Below are 23,839 nucleotides of genomic sequence, written 5' to 3'. Positions count from 1 at the left end.
AAGACTGCGGGGATTTATTGACCACTGAAACATTACGACTCTCAGGAACTGTTTTCGCTTGGGAACTGATATATTTGTATATTGAGAACACCTGGGTCAAACCCTCGGCGGGGGGGGAAGCACTTAAGGAATTTTGGGTGGGAATGTGCCGCTGGAACCCTCAGCCTATACCACAGCTAGTTCCGCTGAATTTTGCTACCCTATATTTTTATACAGAGTAAACTGCTTGAAAACCATACCCTTCACTGCGGCACTTACCTATATAGCCCATATATGGAAGTACCCCCCCCCCCCCCCCTCCTCTTCGGGGTCAAACCCCATTATTTCTGACGTTTTTTCCCCGGAACTTCGAAGTTCAGTAAACACCCACGAATTGGTAGCGACTTTTTTTAAGTCTGGTGTACTTATTAGCAATTTAGGCTAAGTAGGTTCTTAATATTTGTGAAGGAGATAATAGATTGTTGATTACCAGAAAAAAAATAAACTTGGGTTTGGTCCTTAAAACTTGTGTTGTTATAACCCTAACATACCTGATTAATGAATTTTTATGCATTTTGGTACTGTATTTTCTTGTTATACTCAAACTTTACTACGTCGGCAAAGTTGCACTCCTTGATTAAATTGCTTATAGCGTAACCCACATACATTCTGTTCTTGTACAAACTTGCGGTAAATCATAGTCTGTTGCTCCAAAAACTCATGACTTTTTGAAACGTGAAGGACTAAAGAAGAGACAAGTAGCCGCTAATAGCCGTGCAAACCTTTACTTATCTTGTCAACCGGTTCGCTGGGAATGAAAACTTCGTGCAGTGGAACCTCGATCCAGTAACAAACTGCCAAGAGCCTAGGGAAATTTGTTCCTTATATCGAAAACCCCAATTTAAGGAATTTTTGGAAAACAAGCCCTGAAAATGTTCTTTCCCTGCGAAAGAGTACTCCCTTATATAATCCATATAGGTATGTGCCGCCCCAAAGGGTAGGGACGGTGGTCTGAGAACACTTTGCCCATTTTGGTCTGAAATCGGGTATGGTTTTGGAGGAAACTACGGGAACGTATGAACGTATTTATTGTTTCAGTTCCAAATGAATAAGAAAAATGACGGAGAAGCTGTATGCGTAATATAATTTCACTCCTCACGGGAGATATGAACTCAATAAATTGACCTCGCTCCCAATGTGTGGCTTCATAGCTCAGTTGGTAGAGCAACGCACCGGTAACTCGGAGGTCACGGCGCGGGTTCGAATCCCGTTGAAGGCCTGATTTTTTTTTTTTCAGGCTTCTTCTTTCCAATTTTTTTTTTTTCTTCTTCTTCTTCTTTCCAATTGCTTAAATTGGAAAATTTACTGCGATGATCGTTCATCACTTTCATCTACAACCGCAGTTCAAAAATGAATTATTTCATATATACTTCACATCAATCTAAGTAATGATGACATAATTTCTGCCTAAAGGCCAGGTCTGAAAACGGGTATGGATTTTAGAGGTCTGGCCTGAAAACGGGAGTAAAAAATAACATTTTGTGGTCTGAAATAGGGTCAGGGGAACCGGGCGACACGCCCCCAACCAAGAATTCCTTCCGTGTTCGTTATCACAAGGATTCCGTTAAATCGCGGTTTTGTTCCACAGATTTTATTGTTATTTTGGCCGGGCTAAAAGAAAATCGTTCGTTATACCGAGGACCTTTTCTATTTTGAGGTTCAGTCGTTCCACTTTATTTTTTAAGTAATGTTCCGTGTAAGAGGTAGTCTCCCTTGCAGCCGTGAGACTATGGACTATGTAATAGGTAGGCAAGCGACCGCCGCAAAAGCAAATTTTACGTTCGTTAATTTCTATTCTAAAAAAGAAAGGTGAGCCTCTTTATCTTGCATCTTATTGTTAAATATATTTTAGCTGTAACTTCATTGAATTTTGTAAATATAGTTTTATATCTTCTCTTAGTTGCTGTCTGTATATCTTCCGTTCATTTTCTTCACAAGTAGTGTAAGAGAGATTATTTCTATACTGACAGGGTATCGTGTGCTTTTCAAACTTTTAAAACAGCGTATACGGTGATGCACGTTTCAGGGGTCAGTAGTTGGGTAGTGCGGTGGGGAATCTGAAAAAAAAAACCTTCACTGGAACCCATCTCTTTCGGGAAATACTCGGGGACTTTAGAGTTCTTCGACAATTAAGAACCCACCAGGGGGTCACGTGACTGGCGCCTCAGAGCTCAGGTTTCGACCTGTTTTGCCTTGTCACCGATCACTCCTCTTGGGCCTTGTGCCTGAACAAACATGTCAAACATGTTTCCACTGCGCTGATATATAAGAGAGTCACTAGAGAATGTACGGTCCATGCATTTCAATGGCCCGAATAAAAAAACGCCAAACCCAGCGACAAAATGGTTTCAAAATTAACGTTATTGTCGCTACTTAAAGTTATGTGTGTCATTTTTTAGGAATAAAAATTGCTGAATCATTTTTTGTCACATACGATATGGCAGAATTTTGCTTCGTGCATGCACTGTGAGGACTTCAGTAAGTTGTTATTACCAGAATGTTCAGATAGTCAGACGAGCAAATTACACTTCCAGCCTCGATTGTGAACAAAATTTTGCCCTTTTGTTTGTCAAGCTTTCTGCCTTGGGAGGTACAAGTGGAAATGAGACTGGAGTTGGCCCTGTTTTGATCAATCCTTATATTATGTAAATGACGTCCTTCTTATTTCCTTCTTTACCCTGGTCCAAGAGGGTTTTTTTTTGAAATTTTTCTTCAGGAAGAAAGAGAGCTCCAGAAAAATAGGAAGGAGGTTTGTATCAAAATGAGGTCAACCTCAGCACACCTTCACTCGAAGGATAGGACACTAAGCGCTAGCCCATCACTGTAAAATTGCCCGTCTTGTCCGAAGGAATAACCCTTTTTTGACCTTTTCAACTTACTCATCTTAATTCACATTAATTTCCACCTCAATTTCTAGATTTTACGATGCAATGAAAGCCAAAACAAGTGATTTTAAGAGTTTATTTCATGTATACGGTCAATGAAATGCGTCTAGGTGAATTGGTCAAAACGGTGTTACACAGCGAGCACCCCCCCCCCCCCCACGGAAAGACTTCTGATCATTTCTAATTACCCCTTTCCCATCACTAACTGAGATGTCATCTCGTTTCAATCAAGTACAAGTTGCCCCATGTAAGCAAATCTTGGTTCCGGAATCGATCCGGGAAATCATGCCCGTGGAAACCGGAATTCGTAATCCCGCTAGTGATAGGAATCCAATGTCTACTGTCGAGAAACTGATCGGGCCATCCAAGATCTACTGTAATGGAAATCGAAATCCACAGCCTGGAATTCAATATGTCTTGGATTGGTTAAATAAGGGCGATACAAGATTTGACTGTGCTTGTGTTGTTTGCCTGAAAACAGGGTCTGGAAGAGGATGTCTGGATATCGAATCGCGGGTTAAATTACCGTACATTCACGAAACACGTTATTAGGCGAAGGACTGATCAAGTCCATCAATGATTCTTAATAGTTGCTGGACTACTCATAGATAAGAGTAGGTCTGAAATGACCCCTGGATGGAAAGGAATAAAAAAAGTACGGTGATCAAACTTGCGATTTTCTTATTTTTGTTTCGGACCACTACAAATTAGAGTTGACTGGCGATGAATTTTATTGCTTCAAAATCGAAGCTGTGCATTTTTTCTTTTACATGGTTTAACTTCGAACCCTCGTCACGACACATCTGTTTTATTGGTAGAAATATCGATTCACGCCGGACTACAATGTTAGAGGATCACGCGTCATAGTAAATATGTAATTCACGAATCACGACTGTATTTCATTAGTTTTTCCGATTCACGCTCTGTTTAAGGACGGACCAGTATTTTTCTGGAGGGGGGGGGGGGAGGGCGCGATGGGAAATTATCTTCTGCAAACACTTTTTTTCTATCGTCATCTTCTTACAAACAATTTTTTCCATTTTTTTCAGTGTTCTTTTTATTTGTGCTGAATATTACTATTGCCTTATTAAACTATTAAACAATGATGTACAAGGAGCAGAAGGGACACAGCATAAGAAACGAAAGAAACCGTTGTCGTCTTTTGTCAAAAAAGATCTAATTGATGAACCTCAAGTAAGCACTAATTACATTATCGAGGAAGACATTCATGCTCCCTGTGGTTACGAATCAGTTACGAATCAGTTACGTGGTTACGAATCAGTTAAATGCTATCCTTCACCAAATGTTTGAAGAACTGAAAACGGAGACAACCACTCTGAAACGAGACAGACAGTGATGAAACAGACAGTCACTCATCTGCTGATGAGCATTTCCAAATTGAGTCATTATCAGAACTTGTGTCAATTAAAAGATCAGGAAATTATAATTTAAGATCCTCCTCGGATGGTTTGTTGCTTGCAACGCCAACATATTCCAGGAGCGTTACATTAGGAGACAGATCATTCTAGGTCGCAGCTCCGGCACTTTGGAATGTATTACCTCGTGAGATTCGTTCTATTACAGATCTAGGGATTTTTAAGCGCCATCTGAAAACGCACCTCTTTAGGGAAGCTTTTTATTAATTTATTAATTTTTAATTGTCATCACGATAATTACTAGTATTTTAACATATGTTGTATATTTTAATTTTATCATAGTATATTTTAGATAATTAGTAGTTAGATACCCTTTATTAAGTTATTATAGATAGAAATCATGTAATGCGCGCTTGATCATTTCATGGAAAGCGCGCAATATAAGAATTAAATTATTATTATTATTATTATTATTATTATTGTTACTATTATTATTATTATTATTATGAAGACTTTTTTTAATTAAATTTAGAAAGTTAATGTATTATAGATTAATTTTCCAAATACAATGTATCAGTTCTTCACAATGGCTCAATTTCAGAATGTTCATCAGCAGATGAGTTACTACCTGTTTCATCACTGTCTGAGCTAAGCCTTGTTTGAGAGTGGTTGTCAAATATGTCCCATTTTTCTTCAAACATTTGCCCTCCATGCGTGGGATCGATGTCTTAAGAGTGAGAGTTGGCAAGAGTTTTGGCAATGATATTTTTTAATATCTTACTTGACTTCTCTGCAAACATTCTTTTTTACCCTATCACGTTTGCAAACAATATATTTTGTCTTTCCAGACCCTACAAACAATTTGTCTCCTTCCAGACCCTGCAAAGATGTAAGCGTCACTATCCATGCACGCAATTCGCGCAAAAGATTCAAGTCTTATCTCAAACTTTCAGGCTAAAAATATGTGTCCTGGCTGGCGTCTTATGCAGTCCCTCTCCACCCTTAGTCAAGGGAAGGGGGTAGGTGTAGGTCATCGAACAAATGAACTTAAATTAAAGGAGTTCGTGTGATCTCCCCTCAGTTAACGGCCTTAGTCAAGCAAACCTTATGAGAATGCTACCTTCATTTCAACTCAAACAAAAACAAAGCATTTAATTATTTAACCTTTGCTTAGAATGAATAATTAGTTACAATTGAAAGAATTCCGCAGTCAGAATAAACGTTTCCAAGGTGACTATATAACCAGCAAGAAAATAAAAATCCCGAAATAACTCTTACAAAGACTAATGCAACAAACTGTGAAATAAATATCAACGTTGTGACTTTGCACCTGATAACGAAAATTACCGCGCGATTTTGATCATTGTAAATATTTATCATCTCACGATATCTCCTTGCTTTTATTACTAACCCCATCCTTCAATACCGAAGCATGCGTGTCCCACGTCTGGATTCAGTCCAGAACAACATTCACTGTATATTGAAACCTGCGTCTGTGGCCCAAAAATTAAAGTTTGACAGGTAGAGATATCAAAGTTTGCTTCCTCATACTCAAGACAAAATTACAGATTCTCTTACTTCACCTTCCTTCAAGTTATAAATAGTGCTTTTTGTAATTTATTTGTAGAACAATCACAGGTCATCAAATGACTCGAAATTGATGAGTCAAAGATGGCTAAGTTTTGCATCACATTACAGGTATTAAAGGCAAGTATTTAAATACTTACCAGTCTTATCGTGTGTGATGTAATACACTATACTTTCCTATGCGGTTTATCAAATCTGCGTGCATTTAGCTTAGAGGATTCTTCTATACACGGTTTATAAACTGTTATTTTCACAAGGCAAATTTAAAGGGCATCATTTAAGAAGTGATTGCCAATGCATTATTGTGAAAACAAAATAAAAACAAAACAAAGCAAAAGGTGCCAAAACATAACGTATGTCATGCTTCGCTGCATCGTATTTAAAGCAGGGGAGGGGAGGGCTGGATGCTTAAATTAAAACCTCAAGTAGTTATAAAGTAGTCAAAAGAAAATGGAAATATAATCTAATCATTAGGCTTCAATCTTAACGTGTAGCAAAATGTAGCTTCAAATTTTTGCGTTTTTCTTCAGTAGAATGTCAATAACGAGAAAAAATTACTCCTCACTCCCCCCTCCGTCAATTTTTTTAGTCACCTTCCCAGGGGGTTCTACTATTGAATCAACACATTAATTCAAACTATGCGTGTTCCCTTGGGTGACGATGTGGAGTGTTATTAAAAATTACATATGTACACAATAACTCATTCCCAAAATAACCAGGTCGCAGTGTAGACGTGTTTCTTCGCGAGTACCGGGGTTGTGACGGAAATCGTCGTATCAGCGGATGTTCACTCTTGAAACAATCATTTTGTAAGAGGCCAGTGTTTTTCAAGGTGAGAATATTTCGGAGAGGGGAAAACAGACACAACTCAACTGGCTGCGATAGAGTAGAGGTGGGCGTTAGAAGTGGCCAATCGTGTAAAACTGTGCCAGGATCGAGACACCGAGAGTTATTCAAGAGAGCGAACTTTGATATACATGTAATTTAATACTGAGCTACATTGTAGCTAGTTCGTCTTGCAGGGAGGTAATTTTCAGTGGACGCGAATACGTCGCAGATGCCAAGTAATTATAAAGACACATCGTAACAGACCAGAACAGAGCAGATCAAACATGTGTGAACATAACAATGAATCTTTGGGCAAGAGCTCGTGTCAAACACACCCAATCAAGCCCTCATCGGATTTCTGTGACCAGTGGAGTGTGCTAGACAATATTGATGAAGAGGCTTTAAAGAAACTCATTCTTGAGTTTGGACTTGAGTTGCAGCATGAATTACCGGAACTTAAAGGGTCCCTTCATTTGACTGTTGCTTCATTGGAGGAAGAAGACCCTGAGCGCTAGTTGCGATAGCACGGTAGACAAAGTATGTCATCACTAATATCGACAACAACAAATCACCAAGTATGTTCACAAGAAACAAACGCCTCATGTTAAGTTTCGTAGAAAACTGTTTTGTGAAATTTTAGAAAATCATTGACATCAAAAATACTACATAAAAATAACGGCTAATTCTGCCCGAAGGGGTTACGCAGGCGCATTCAAGCGTAAAGATAGTTCAAACGTGTTGACAGGCATGTGTGATGTTTTTTACACGTAAGCTTACCAGATACTCCAAGACAATTCATGGATTTCCTTAACGCGAAACCCACCAGAACAATGAAATATGTGCGCAAATTATTAACAGAGCCAAGAGTATGTATCGTTTCGTGGCTACTTAAAATTCCTGGCCTTATGCCTACTCAATGACATACTATTATGAATAGATATAACTCAGTTTTAGCACAAGTTATGCAAAATATTTACTTATTACAACTGTCTGACAAGAAAGAAAAAGCATGTTGTTAGTTGGGCAGAAAATTCTCAGATTATCGTCGAAAAGACTTTACAAGACAGCAAATATACGCCCTTTATAACAAATACACCTGGATATGAGAATGCAAAACCGCAATTAGAATAACAGAATGATGAGATAATCGCCAGATAAGTCAATAAATTTAATGTCATTGCAAGATGTGCTCTCATGGTATTTGATTGTATACCTAAGACAAAGAATACAATACACCTTAGAGGATTTTGAGCTATTATTCATTGCGTAAGGTTATACAATTTCAAAAATAATTTCATTCCGCTCATCGGAAAAATGTATAATGTATTGACATTCCCAGATATTTGCGCCGATAAGTCGATATTTTTCTTTTTTAGTAATACTGTTCGTTTATCCCGTTTTTAATAATACTGTTCGTTCACGACTGAACAGTTTTACGTGTTTGCCTTTTGTGTGACGGCTAGTGGCTGATAAATACACTTAAGGTGCAACAATTTTTGAAAAGAAAAAGTCAGTATATACTTTTCTTCTTCAGTTCTTTTTTTTTCTTTATTTTCGTCTGTAGTGTCAGTTTCTGTATCTTCAACTTCAAACGTAAGTTTTCAATTTCCTGATCTGACCGCAGGATGGTACCCTCAACCTCAATTATTGTAGTAATGGACGAAGTTACCATGCATAACTTGATTGCTGGAGCTGTATTTTACAATAGCCAATTATAATAGCCAGTATGATGAAAGTTAGCACTCTTTTGTTCCAGAGCCAATCAACAGACTGAAGGTTAACTCCCGCCAGAAAATGAATCTAATGGTGTCTGTCATGCATGTCCATATTCGCACGCGCCAAAATATTCCCTGCCACCTCTCACGCGCACGATAGAGTCGAGGACCGCTGGCAAAAAAAAAAATCAAGCATGCTGTAAAAAATTGAAAACAAAATAAGTTGAAATTGCAAATGTAAATTCCATATTATTCATTTCCCTTATCTGCCCTTATATAATGGTTTTCACGTACAACAAGAGAAAATGAGCTTCGATCCGCTCCTGTTTTTGACACATGAATATCGTCTTGTCTCCGTTCCTGATTGGCTCAAACCCACCGGCTTATTTTTCATAACCAACCTGAGGGTGAACAAATTTGCAAGACTGGCGATATCCAGTAAAATGACGTCAACAGTGCAGGATAAAAGGACGGTAGCTGAGCCGAGAAGACCTGGAGAGAGATTGGGTTGGTTTTAGCTGTTTCAAAGCTGAAGAAAACGGCAGAAAATTGCACCCGCTTTGCGGAAGTAGACTAGCGGAACTCGTGCAAAAAAAACTGTAGGTAAAACAGAAAAAATACAACTCGACGAATATGTTTTCATTATGTTATTATGTTTTGTCTCTTCCGTCTCCAAGAACTGTACTACATTTGGTCTTCACTCCTTTTTGTACCGTGGCTTCAAAACTATGGAACTCTCTTCCGGATCATGTTTTAGAACTTCTGACTTTACTGATTTCAAGCGCCAAATTGTACATTATGACTCTTTTTAATAGTTTAAATTTTAGAATGCTATAATTTGATTGTTGATATGTGGAATGCGTTACCACCGTCAACTCGTATTTAGTTTCAAGAAGAAGCAAGTAGCTGATTTCTTGGCTACTCGATAATCTCTCGAATATTTCTGTAGATATTTATATGTTAATTATCATTGTTACTTTTTTGATATACATAATTCCCTTTTCCTTATTTTTTGTTTATTTAGGTTGTCGGTCTCATATGGGTTCTATGACTCTTTTGCTGACCATCCTTATGGCATTTTTTTCTTTTTGTTCTTTCATATGTTTCTTAGTCTTTTTGTCAATTGTAATAAATAAATAAATTTAATATTTTAGTAGTTTGTAACTCAAAGATACTATTTCTACTCTCCCCAATCTTCCACTGTCATAAAATCAAAGATGGCAATTACAACAATATTACGAACATGGACAATGTTTCGCCCGCCCAAAATACGCCTGCACTGCAGGCTAGAGAGAATGAGCTCATTCTCTCTTGGTTCCCGTCTTTATCAGTTGTTATCTAGCAGATGTTATACATACAAACATACATTCCTACAAGCCTCCAAGCATACATACATACATATACACTCTTTTTTTTTCTATAAGAATATGTATTTTATAAGATTATCGAGGCTGAAATTTGCGAAATTTTAACTGAATATTTTAAGAATAAACCCCAGGCTGCGATTTTGAAAAGGATATAATTATGTGTTCAAAACCTTAAATACAATACAATTGTACGTTTTCAACTTATTCCATTCTCTAAACGGCAAAACTTGCCAACAAACGAAGAAACCTGCACTTACTATAATTGATGACGACCCAAAATATTCTAAAACGGAAATGTCATAAGCTATATAATTTAAGAATAGAACAATAATATTTTCTGCCTAAAATCGGCAGAAAAATAAGAATATTCAGCCTAGGCCGGAGAAACAACATTCTTATAAAAAAACAGGATTCTCGAATTTAGAGAAGCTAAAGATAAGCTAGTAACCCTTACTTTAGGAGCAAGGGCGAAAGAAGGCAAGGGGGGAGGGGGAGGGGAGAAAAAAAAATACTCGCCTCATCTCCTCCTCTCTTGGAGGGAAATTTCAACATGGCGCTTTCGCGAGCAAATGGCGCGCTCAAAGAAAACGCCTGCACTGCAGGCTAATTCTCTCAGTTGCGGGAACTTAACATCGATCAGATGGTGACATCCTCCATCCTCCTCACACCTTCTTTGACTGAGCTGCATAATTCTTCAGATCATACTTGACCTCATCCTGTAATTGCTAGATAAAAAAGAAAATAACAACAAACATACCATCGCGCTGAACCCAGTTTGATTGCTCGTGGAAAACATGCAGTGCGAGCGCAACCATAGTATCCTACAGAATGCTCAGTTATCTGCTAGCAGAAAATTAACTGTGGGTTGCGCTGATTCGTAAAGTTAACTGTAGGCTCTTAGCCAATATGCTGAAGACAGATAGTGAGTGACGAATAATAGTCATTGAAAAATGTTGATAGGAATTTCACTATCAATGAATATTTTCAGTTTCCAATGTGCGCCACCTTACTATGATAGTAGTAAGGAAAAAGTGGGCGGGGTCGAATCTGGGGGCATGCGCCCTCCTAGAAAAATAACTGAAATCGCTACATGCTCGGAAATGAAATTTCCAGCATATTGGAGATAGAGTCATGCCTTTTGGATTGCGATTATATTTTATAAAGTGTGTAAGAGACGGAACGTGAATCCGGCCTTATCTCTCAGACATGTCAGAGGGCCTTGCTAGTCTGCTACACAGCCGTTTTTAGTGTCGTCACGCAACACACCTCCCCACATGAAGACGATAAAGCTATAAGTAACTCCCAAATAATTTCCTTTTGTAATATAGCTAGTGATAAAAAGAAGAAAGCCAACCTGCGCGATTTTTAAAAGACAGGTGGCTTGGTATGGGGGAGATCAAAGTTCTTGAGTTGATTTGACTAGCTATCTCGGTTGTACGGATAATTTTTTTCCATACTCAGCCGCAAGAAAAACCAATTAGTCTTTTTTCTGGAAGAAATTGTGTCCCTAGATTGGTCCGGATTCGGTTTGTGGGATTTTTTGTTCGGGTGTCTTAGGTTGCATGTCTCCATTCCTGAATGATCACTCCAGGATCACTCTGTAGTGGAAAAGACTGGGTCCGATAAACATTTCGCTGCCATTTATGACTGCAGATTCAGCAGGAATTCAATTTATTCGTTATAATCGTAGCGCTCGCGCTCTAAGTCGATTCGATTATATGTGAGTCTTCGATTAGTTGGGCTTATGGACTTAGAAAGTGATGTTGATAACATTTATGAAGTCGAGAAAATCTTAGATGCCAAAAGGAAGGTGAGTGGAAAGCTTTTTCCTTGTTTTGTGAGTACAATACATGGGAAATAGCGCTGTTCCGGCCATCCGCTTACATTACATATTTGTTCGATGAACGGGCCTAATTGAATGGTTTTCACACAGTGTTTAGTTAAAGACGGCTTTGATGAAGATAGCCAATACTTGCCTAATCGGAGATTAAGCAGAAGGAGTAATACAACTAGTAGTAGTTTTTAAGGTTCCCTTTGCCGCTGCTCGCAGCTGTTCACAGTACGCTTTAGCTCTCCATCTGTCAGCTGTAAGTAAATTTGTTTGAATTTCCTAGCCTCCTTGATTTTACTTACCATTTTTTTTCGTTTGGTTTTATACCTATTGCCTCGATTTTTGTTTAGCGAGACGCTTGTAACATAATTTATGTACATGTACTGTGTATCGGTCAAATGGAAGCTTCAACATGCAACATCCCCCCGTGCATTAGAATACTTTTCCCCTTTTTTCAGGGGGGCTAATCAATTTTTCACACCCCCGGGGAAATTAAAAATTGTCTCTATTACTCTTTTTATTATGTAGTAACTTTCCAATATTCTTGACTTGAAGCCGAGTCTGTTTGTACATAGTATCTCAAGTTTAACATGCACATGAATAAAAGAGCCTTCAGTTGTCAAACAAACACTTTAGATATTGTTCGCCATTATTAATTTGCATTAATATGTATGATGTATGAAGGGTTTCATTTATTTGAAAAGAGGAAGCCGGGAGCTTATTTGATCAGGCAAAATGGGGTAATAGACTGTTTTTTCAAACAACCAGTAGATGGTATCTGCAAGATGCAAAGTAGAAAAGCTAAAACTACCTTCAAATACAGTGCAAAGCTTGTGAAGACCTCAATGGTGCACAGCCAATAAAATCAAACACACATAAGAGTAGCTGCAACCAGCACAGCATGTAAAGGAAGTATTGGCTGATAGCCCGTGGCTAGTGGATTTTGCTATCAGGCTAGTGACTTCTGTTTTTAACTTGCCCGACAGGCAAGTGATGTTTTTGAGGAACTGGAATAACAGAAGAAGTGTGAAATCAATTCTGCTCATCAAAAAGCTTTCAGGGCAAATCGAAATGACATTTGGGCTAGTAAATGCTACCTTCACCTTACCCTGAATGGCAAGCCGTAAAAATAATTATTTTCTTTGTACCCTGAAGCAATTCTTGAAGTTATGCTTGATTGTAGATGTATGGATTCACAATTTGTTTCCATTTCTTGTGGTCTTTGCATTCGGACTGGAATGTAGGCTGCTGTCTCGGTCCATCCCGAGAAGAGACGGCTGAATGTGTGAGCGGCCTATCGTGTCTGTGATGTAGATTCAAAATTTGATTTATGTGTTGTTACAAAACGTCAGAAATGGGAAATTTCATAAAAATACCGAACGCATGTTGTACTTTGCCTCGTTGTCACTTTGGTATTTGCCATAAAAATCAGCAGAAACTCTAACTGATTGTATTTATATTGATCTTGCATTACTGATGGACTTGACGGTCGTTTCTTTCATGTTAGCTGCCAACAACCATACTTGCAGACTGGAAAATAATTATTGATCCAGTTCCGGTTGGTTGAATTTCAAAAAAAAGCTACCATTTACCATTTACCATTTAATACTTTTCTTTGTAAATATTTTAGGTTTTTAAGCTCAAAACACTCTAAAACAAGATCACACGCCACATCAAACAACGGCTTTGCATGCCCCATTAGAAATCTGTGCAAGGAAAATACAAAATTCATAGTGCCTGCTTGATTTGGGCAGGCATCGATCTGATTGGTGATAATTGACAATAGCAAACTCATGCGTCCAGCCTTCTGTTTGAGGGAGGAGCGTGGGCTTGTTTCCTGAACAGCGGCTGGTAATACAGCCTAAGAGGAATGTAAATTAATGCTTAAGAATTTAAGACTATATTAAACTTTTTGATTCTCTAAATTTTCTCCCAAAATATTTGAAAGAACGAAGTGATTAGTTTTCCTTTACTGTTTGTTTGCTTGTTTTCAATTAATACTTACAATTTTCATGAGTTTTAAAAATGTTCCATATGGAGCGGAGCACTTATACTTTGAAGTAACTTTCAACTATAAAAAATAGACCTCTTATATTTTAATCACCAAGGCCTGCTCACAGTGCCAGGGGTATTTTGTAGAACACCAAATCAAGCTCTAGGATTTCAAATCCCATGGATAACATATTTTCGGTTCCGTGCCCAGAAATCATGGGAAACCATAAGTAACAATTTTTGGTTCTGTGCAAAATGGGAACCCATGCACTTTGAGTTCTTTTAATGTACAGAAATGTGTTGTTAAACATACTTATGTGTACTATTATTTGTTTCTATTAAAATGTCAGAAGAAGGTCAATTTTAGTGTTAAATGTGTGTGCACTTAAGTGTCTAAAACTCCAGACTCTTCTTCGATCCAACTGAAGAAGTATACTCACTTGAAATGTTCGCCACAGATCTTGTCTTTTCATAAAGAGATTTAGGCCTCATAATCAGTTTCACAGTGAAATCGTCACTAAAAGACCACCTTCTAAATGTTTTTAAACTTTTGGAGTGTCATATGTTTTTTCTTAGCACTGGAAGCTATAACAATCGCTGACATCTTTCATGCATGAGTCATCAGTAACGAGCAAATTGCACTTTGGGAACGATTCAAGATGGCAGACGATAGCAAAATAGTAACATTTTAATTTCATTTATCAGCCAAGTCATAACCAAAGAAAATTGCTCTACTAGTTAACAATCTGAGTGGGAAAATACTATATAATTTGTGTATTTTGATCCCTCAGCCTGAATTTATCAGGATACAGTAGAAACCCATGAGTAAGAGCCTAAGATTTAAGAACCTCTTTAGCCTAAAATTTGGAAAAAGATTCTTATTTTCAAAAATCATTTTAAAATATTTACTTAAAGAGAAATGGTATAATAAATGTATGATCAATGTGGATGAGTAGTTGTTACATGTCAATTCTAATGTTAAAAATTATGACATGCATATAAAATTAATCTTCCTAGCAACAACATAATTTTTTGCAAGAAATTAAGAACCTATTAAGAACCTAGATAGCCTAAATTTATGTTAACCACCATTTATGTAAGAACCTGTTTACGCTAACCCTGGAAAATGTAGGTTCTTACTCGTGGGTTTTTACTGTATGTCACCGGGAAACTATTTTTTGGTTCCGTTATTTTGAGGTCATGGTAATGACACGGTGCAGGAAACAGTCATTACCGTGAAATCTTTTGGCTTGCCAAATGGCCCTAAATGATGCCTGTGAAGTAAAGTGATTATTGTTAGTGAGTCAAGTTCCACTCTCTGTTTGCCATCTACAATGATCCTAACTGGAGCTTCATTTGCTCACTTTCCTAATTAAGCCTGAGAAAACAGCTAACATTTGGCGATGCTACCACTGGTTTCCTGACCAAATGAAGTCTGAGAAATGAGCACAAGAATTCCATACTGATGACGCGTCACTACCCAGATCCAAGTAGTGCTTCTGACTGGTCGAGCTGCGTGGAAAATTTGATTCAACAAATCAGAAGCACTACCCAGATCTGGGTAGTGACACGTCATCAGTATGGAATTTCTGCACTTGTTTATCAGGCATCATTTGGCGCCGAAACTACTGCAGGTAGCGTAGCGAAATGTCGGCTGTTTTCTCAGGCTATCACTTCCCTAAATTTAATAACTAAACTGCATGCAGTCACACATGTTCAAAGTTCTGCAAAATTCCTGTGTCATGCTCAGCGCGAGGTTGTTAAGGGTTTTGGGGGAATCCATTGTTTTTTTCCCTGTTAATTTGTGAATTGGCTTTGTTTCATTTGAATAACATGAATTGGTTTTTATAGCCATGTATTAACTTCAAGTTTTCTTTTTTGTGAGGTTATGGGAAATCCTCTTGATCTAATTTGACTCCATAACATTCCTTCTACCTTCAAACAAGAAATTTGTGAACCCCCTAAAAATTGTAAAGTAATATTTTGAAGTCAAATACATTGGTTAATTCCACAAAACCTTGTCAAAACACAATGCAATGACCAGAATTGGAAGTCAAGGCTAAGCAAATCAGCTGATGTCACATGATATCATCCGCCTATCTTCAATCCGTTACTGGTTTCCAGTCTCTGGGACATTTCTCTGGGGGAAAAAGCAGTTTTTGGACAGCCAAAATTCAACAAATGTTTTGGGAGATCGACACATTTTTAAAATGAGGATTGTTAATTAAACCTATCTAAGGACCAACATCAGGTTAAAAACATTCATGGCATACTGTACATGTTAAGTTTTTGTCAAGTACAGGGTGAAAACATTGAATCAGCTAAGGTCACTCAAAAGTTGGACCTTACAAGGGAAGGAAGTCTTAAATAGGGACTCTTACTTTTTATTAATGGCCAATTTTTATCTATTTGTGTTTGGTAGGATGGAAAAGCATTATACAAAGTGCGCTGGGAAGGTTATGGATCAGAAGAGGACTCCTGGGAACCCAGTGATAATCTTCTAACTTGTCAGGAACTGGTGGACAGGTTTTGGCAGGAGAGAAAGGAAGGACACAAAAAACGTGGGAGAAAACCTGTAAGTAATTTAATCCTCTAACTCTCAAGATTGGTCACTGAAAGACAAATTGTTCCTTGCGTCAGTATAGTCTCTTACTCAGCCATTTTTTCTCTCCACCCCTTCTCCCCTTCTCCCCCCCCCCCCCCACCACCACAACCACAAACATTTTGAGATGACAAGAAAATGGCCACGTTGATGGGTTTCATTCTCAGACTCAGTAGTCAGCCCTGTACCTGAAAGAAAGCCTGCTGTGAGGTTACACTGGTATGGTTTCCCCGTAGAACAGCAAACTAAATTAATAGCACCATGTGAAATAACTGCAGCTGAAGAGGTTTAAGTTGAATGCTAACACCATAGCATATCATCCACACACTCACATGCAAAACAAATAGTAGGGTGTGAGAGTACTACTCACGAAGTTTGATTTATTAAATGGGGTTAAAATAGGATTTTATTCATTGAGTCAAAAGTTAAGCTTCATTTTGTGTCCATAATTGACCCAAAGAGTGAAAGAGTTACATATAGATAACTAACAAGGCTACTAGTAGATTATGTTGTAAGCTCTCTGATAAGCACTAGGCCACTCCATCTGACCAGTCAATTAAATTTAGCCCCTGAACTCTCATGTAACCCCGCCCCTCCCAATTTCAAAGACTTGTTTCGTTATACTAAACACACACAAAAAATGTTAACATTTAATGATTTCAGAACGAATGTATTTTAATACCCTTTGGCAACGGGCATTTTGAAGGGTAAGACATCGCTTTTTAACCAAATCCTCCAGTTTTTAGAGGACTGGTTTTCAATTAATTAGCATGGAAATGGCTAAAAAGGGATCTGCGACGTCAGGGGCGAATAAGTTTCCTAATAGCGAAGCTCTCGTGCGCGGAGCACCATATAGGCAAGAAAACTTGGTTATCTCTTGATCCTAGACTGCAAAACAGTGGGTTTTTTCGCAAAATCAGTAAAGAAATCGGTAACGCGTGGCGTAAGAGTCTTACGCGCGCGAGGCGCGCGAGCCTCACACCCCCGTAGGGCTTGTGAGGCGAGAGAAAAAGCGTCTCTCCCCTGTCTCGCTCTCTGTTTTCAGCCTCGTTCCAGATCTTTTGTTTGACTGCTCGCGCGTACTAGGATACGCAAAAATACGGACTGTTTTGCAGTCCTTTGATCCAAGAAATTTTGGTTCTGACAAAATCGTGCGTACGACGTACGTCCGTACTTACATTGTACCCCACCACTTTATGTAAGCCGGGGTGAAATTTTGCTTTTCAAGCACCCGCGTTAATTTTTATGTCTACATTGACGTGGATAACAGAGAAAGTGCTAGAGCGAGAGATAAAAAACATAGGAGACCAATTTGTTTGGACGAAAAACATGAAATTTTTTAGCGGCGGTTAGAAAAATGAGAAATGCTAGCGGCCACCAAGGTGAAAATGAGCGGCAGCTAAAAAAGTGAACAGGAACTTTTACAAAATTTTCTCCACTTTCACGTTGTACTCGTGCATAACAGCGGCAAAGAAATGTACAAAAAAAGTGTGCTGCACGTGGAAAGTTGTTGTTGTTGTTGTTTTTTTTTTGCTAATTAGACCGCTGATTTTTTTGGCTATTTTCTTTGCCGTCGTCGCTTAGTATTACACTACTTTATATTTTGTTTGAGTAATCTTTATATATTAACGAGAGCTTCGCTTTTAGCCCTGGCTATCGCGCAGAAGAGTATGACTTCATTTCCGGTTCCCGTAGCCGTCCTGAAAACCGTCCGTTTTGCCTTTTTTTTCGACAAAGAAAACTCATTTTATAATTGGGCATGCCACAGGCAGCCCAATAAATGTCTTGACATGGGCATGCATGAGGTTAAAGCTGACCGTGATGGTTATTACGTATATCAGAGTTCCTGTCCAACTCTGAAGATAACTTTCTCAACAACCTTTCATTGGTTAACTTATTCTTGGCGTGTTCAACCGTGTCGCGGCTTGTTTTCAACCACTTTCGTCATAAACAGGAAGTGCGTTAAGAACTCTCGTGTAAAGCTTGACCAAACATGTCTATAGACTGTAGTTCTCCATTAATTGCTTAGTTAGTTAGTTAGTTAGTTAGAAGCAGGCGGTTACTTTTGATTGTTGACTAGAATAAAGTATCCCGAGATAAAAACATAGACTCACGGTAAATCTTCGCTCAGCGAGCGAGTTGCTCGAACCATCCCCAACAATACAAAGTTAAAGTACACTATGGTAGGAAGACCTTGACACTAGTTTACGATTGTAAGTAATTGAACGTTTTAGTAGATTTTGTGAGGCTGAATGGTTACATTTTGGCTTTCCTCTTACAGAAACAAATTAGAGAAACTACGGACGAAGATAGCGATGAGAGTGATACTGAAGACGGTCGAAAGGTAAGATTGTGTTTGTTTACAGAAAATTAGTACCTACAAAGCTTGTTGGCAGCATCCTTGGTCCCACAGTCTTCTCAAAAACTGGAGAAATTTGCACGAGTGTGCGCAATGGAACAAAAGCGCAATTTATCTGTTTTCTTTTAATTTACCAAGGAGAGTTTTTGTCAAGTGATAACTTAAATTTCAAATGTATAGTTTGTGACAGAGAAAAAAAAATGTGTGCCAAAATCTACCTTTAAATCGCGCGTTGGATATCACATAATTTGCCTCCACTACACAACCGAACATACAAAACAGCACTTGGAGGCATGGGCGCGTCGGCCAGACAGGGCCCATGAAACACTTTGTTAACACGCGTGAAAAACTCCACTGTTACCGTAATTCCAAGAACACGCCACAACCGGACACGTAAAGCCGAAAAAACCAGCTATTGGAGAAATAGGGACCGTGTAACCCGAACCTATGCTATGGCGTCGTCTTCGGGGTTAAAAGGCAAAACAAATAAAATAAAGCCTAATAACATGAATACGAGCAGAAAACGAGATGCTACATAAAATAGCTAAGAAACATAAGGACCAGTACAGATGGTAACGAAATTAAGGCTAAGAGAATAAGCGAAAACTAAACTAAACAAAGCAAGTTGATGCGGCGAGGCCGACCGTAGAATGACACGCATAACTAAACGTCACTATATCAAACCCCCTAACCGCGATCCCTCGCGCGCTACAATAGAACCCAGTCCTCCGTTCCGTACCGGTAAAATAATAATTTATGTCAATTCTAATTTACACAAATTATATTATTTCCTATCGGCTTTCTTATCAACTTTTGGTTACAATTATAATACAATAATGATAACTCTTTCGTTCCCTTTGTGGTATTTTTCTCTTTTTTTGGTACGAGAAAGTGCTTTTATTTCTCGCAAAATAGAGGTTGCGGCTACCGACGCGTAGCCGGTTTAACCGCCGCGAAAATTCAAAAATCTTTGTCAACCACTACAGGCTCGATTTCCAGAGGGCGAGGGAACGCAGACGCAAAAAAAAAAAAACAGTTAGGTGTCGAGCCTCTGACATGCGCTGTAGCGTATCAGACGTAGGGGAGGTTACGCAGCAACGACGGCGACGGCTACGAAAACGTCAGTTGAAAAGTGTGTGCGCGCTGTTTTCAACTTTATCGCGCTTATTTCATCTTGTTCTATATGTTCATCAGATGTTGCATGGCAGTTCTGGAGTTGAATTCTAAAGGACTGTATCAAAGTTCGGGAAAAGAAAAAGAAAGTTGTCCTGTGTTTTCGTCCTCGACAAAACGTTAAATTAGGCACTTTCACGTGGCAGTGAAATAGAAGTGTTCAAAAAAGCGTGATGCACGTGCAAAGTGTTGTTTTGCTCATCTAAGCCTATAGCTATTTTGACGTTCTCGTTGCCGTTGCCGTCGTCGTTGCTTAAGCTCCCTAATTTTGTCTGCGTGGAGAAGAGTGTCAAGAAAATGTACGAAAAAATACTTTAATTCCATTGCCAAGAATAAAGAAAGCTAAGCCAGCATCGTTTCCTAAGACGCTGTCAAATTTAGCTCTTGGCCGAGTTGTTCCAAACCGGGTTGCCATGGTATGGTTTTGCGCTGATTGTCTTTTGAACGACTCGGCCAGGATCTACTTGCGGTATGTTGGCGTTAAGTAGCACAGACGACGCTACAGGCATATTCTGTCTTCGGCAGCTCGTGCAAATATAGCACGCGATTATGAAAGAATTGGAGCGAGCTATCACGCAAGACGCCTTTCTGAAAACCGACTCTTAGTTGCTAATTGTTTACACTTTAAAGCTACTACCTCGTTTAAAAATTGGAAGTTCCTTCAGTTTGAAGGTATGTGTTTTGGATTCACCTTGAATAACAACCTTCAAAGGATGTAGCAAAATTTCTCATCATGCTGAAATTTGTTCATAACCAGATATTCTTTTCCATTTTTTTCCAAGCCATAAAATCTTACCCGCTCTGCAATCCATGAGTATTATTGCTCCTTAAACTGCCACCGAACTTTTTCTTGTTTTCAGGATCTAAATAACAAGGAAAAAGAGATGGCTCTACCTCAGCAAAAGAGGAAAAGAGGTCGTCCTCCAAAGCAGCAATTGTTTTCCGATACAGACACGGCAGAGCAGTATAGCTCAACATCTCCGGAGACAAGTGATCATAATACGGCCACCAAAAGACGAAAATCTTCTATCAAAGACGACGATTCTTTGTTTGGGATCTCGCCTACAGATTTTTTGCTTCTTGATTACGGCGAGATTGCCCCATTGGGACTTACAAGGCAGGCCAGTAAAGAACTTGCTCTTGTCTCGCTTCGAAAGAAACAAGAATCTGAAGCTTCGGTGAACTCTAAATCGGAAGGGAGCTGGACAATTTCTGAGGACGTTTTGTCTGATACGAAGGAGGATGACTTTGTTGAGGCAGAACGAAAAGACTCTAAGCAAGTTGAAACAGAAGAGAACAGTTTTGAAGTAATTGAAATTTCATCGCAGGGCACAGAAGACGAGGAAGAGCAATCTTCTTCGCAAAGTTCCGAACCATTTGTAGCAGAATGTATTCTCATATCTTCACAAAGTGATTCAGAGAGTGGAAAGGAAGGGTCGACTACGAAGTCCGCGCAACATTCGTCGAAAACGACGCTGAAAAAGAAACGCATAAAGCCAGGAAAGTCACGTTTGAAAAATAACGAAAATAGTAATCCAGAGAAAGTCAAAGAGCGTGTTCAATTTAAAAATGACTTTGAGAAGCTTCGCAAAGACTCTGTTGAAGAACTCAGTACGAAAAATAAAACAAGTTCAAAGACCGATGCATTTCCTCCAATAGATTTTAATTCGGAGGAAGGGGCAACCGATAAAGAATCTCTTGAAAAGACCCCGGAAGTGTTTCAGGTTGAGAAAACGAAAATTTTTAACGAACACTCTTCGACCGATGAAAATTCCAACCAAGTTTCCCCCTCGGTAAATCCCATAAATCTACCTTCTATGTTTTCTAATTTGAAGTCGCTGTACAAGGAAACAATGAAGGGAAAGAATTTACTCCCTCAGACTTTAGAAAACAGCAATAAAACGAATTCTGAGAAAGAAATTACGGATTCTGTGAGAAGTGGTAAGAATGAGGTTATGGCTGCGTCGATCAAAAATTCGAACGTGTCAACTTTACCTGATTCATTTGAGCAATTACAAGCAAGAGTAATTGAAGCAAGTGTCAATAAAGAAGACAACAGTGAAACGAAGACAGACACGTCAGTTCGATGCAGTGATTCGGACATCGCAACTTTGAGACGGATAAACCAAAAACCCTCCAAAGGAAAGGCTAAAAAAACTACAGGACTACCAAGACCCGTGAGGGAAATGAAACGAAAGCAGGCATTAATCGATAGTTCGACTGGAGTATCGCATAACGCGGCCGTGTCACCAATAACGGAAAATATTACTAGGGTGATGAACGAAGCGCTCGTTAAAGCGGATAAACAAATGAGTGCTTCAACGACAGCGGAATTGCTGCCGATGCAAAACAAGACCAGTTCAGTTCCGCTCATGGATGGCGATCTTGTCGGCGCGATTATACAAGATAGTGGAAAGATAGACGAAAATAAAACAAAACCTGTACCGCTGACTTCTGCTGGTAAAAAGGACGGTAAATCAGACGAGAAAAAAATCTCACAGAAAAAACCAAGAGATAAGAAAGAAAAGCACAAACCCTGGGTAAGTTATTGTGTCGACGAGATCCACTTTTATTATTGCGCGTTATTTTTTTTATAAATTCGTTTTATTTCCATATTATTTTGAATAATTGCAGATTGTACCGATTCGCGGCACTTTCTGTTCTGATTGGTAAATATATTTATGTCTACTGTTGGCGATGATAACCCTAATTTCAAGAAAAAAAAACTTATAATTTCAATTTCATTGCAGATTTTTACATTACGGAGTTGTTTTCAGATAATTGAAAATTATGGAGTCGCCTAATTTAATGCAGCGATCAGCTGTTTGAAACTAAGTTATTTTCAGGTTTTCGCATAATTTATTGATTAGAATTTGTTCTTGTGTAAACACTTTGTAAGTAATGATTCACTTCTGTGATTCGAGGTAATAAAATATTAGTCGTCGCGACGAACGTATCCCAGACTACTGATATTTCTTCAAGAGATTTCGTTCAAGCAATTTAAGAATTTAAACCTTAATTTATTAAGGTCTTAACAGTTGTTTTCATTGTCATGGTTGGCTGCGACATACGGCAGAACGCGCGTTTTCAAAGATAGACTGCAAAACAGTCGGTTTTTTTCTCAAAATCAGTAAAGAAATCGTTTTCAGCCTCGTTCCAGACCTTTTGTTTGACTGCTCGCGCGTACTTAAATACGCAAAAATACGGAGTGTTTTGCAGTCTATTTCTAAGATAGTTTTGTGTATCTATTGCCAACAGCCGTCGCATTTTTTTCAATTAAGGCGAAAGCCGACAGCATAAATGAAGGGGAAAAGAGTAATATATAGAGGATATTACACGGTGGCGCGAAGGTATGAATTTTATTTTCGAGTGGCAAAACAGTATTTTACGAACGAGCGCAGCGAGTGAGTAAAAATATTGTTTTTGCCACGAAAAAATAAAATTCATATCTTCAAGCTGCCGTGTTAGGTTCTTTTTATTATATAGGCAAAAATACATCGATAAAATAATAGAGGGAAATTACTGAAATTACGTCATCGATAAACTCACGGTGTGATATTATGGAAAATAAACCACTCGGGTCCAGGATGTAGTTTTTATGAATTTTACGAGTGGTAAAACACTTCTGTCTATATAGTAAACACTCGTGTCTATATCATAAAAGGAAATATAACACGTCATTAGTCCAAAGAGGAAAGGAAAATCTAACCACGGGTTTGGTGTCAAGCTCTGAACACGGAATTTAATGACAATGATTTTTGTATACAGCTCGAGAAATTCAAAGAGAAAAAAAAAGTACAACTCCACATTTACTTATCATGGGCTTATTAAAATATCAATATATATATATATTTTCTTTTTACGCAACTTCCTCGTGACTTCTGTAACTTCTTCCCTCGTCAGACCAAGGCTATGAAACTTAGGCTAACGACGTTATAAAAATTGTCTCTATGAATTAATCAACTATCTTAAACTCAAGAAATTTAAGAATTTAAAACTCTTAAAATTCGCCTTGCTAGGTATTATATTTACATATTTATAGATTTGTTATAACTGACTAAGGGGCCGACCATTTAACTTTTGAG

General features: G+C 38.5%; 1 protein-coding gene across 1 annotated transcript in view; it reads left to right on the top strand.

Annotated features, from left to right (window-relative positions):
- The first annotated feature begins 11,460 nt into the window (after window positions 1-11,460).
- LOC140954102 (uncharacterized) overlaps window positions 11,461-23,839 on the top strand; it is a 19,731-nt gene continuing 7,352 nt past the window's right edge. Inside the window, exons 1-4 of the mRNA XM_073403508.1 lie at window positions 11,461-11,607; window positions 16,043-16,195; window positions 18,504-18,566; window positions 20,615-22,294. Of these exons, the coding sequence (XP_073259609.1) occupies window positions 11,542-11,607; window positions 16,043-16,195; window positions 18,504-18,566; window positions 20,615-22,294 (1,962 nt within the window). The 5' untranslated portion in view covers window positions 11,461-11,541. The remainder of the gene's footprint in view (window positions 11,608-16,042; window positions 16,196-18,503; window positions 18,567-20,614; window positions 22,295-23,839) is intronic.

The sequence above is a fragment of the Porites lutea genome, chromosome 1, assembly GCF_958299795.1.
Source record: "Porites lutea chromosome 1, jaPorLute2.1, whole genome shotgun sequence".
Classification (NCBI taxonomy): Eukaryota; Metazoa; Cnidaria; class Anthozoa; order Scleractinia; family Poritidae; genus Porites; species Porites lutea.
The sequence above is the reverse complement of the archived record's forward strand: the minus strand, read 5'-3'. Positions and strand labels throughout refer to the sequence as shown.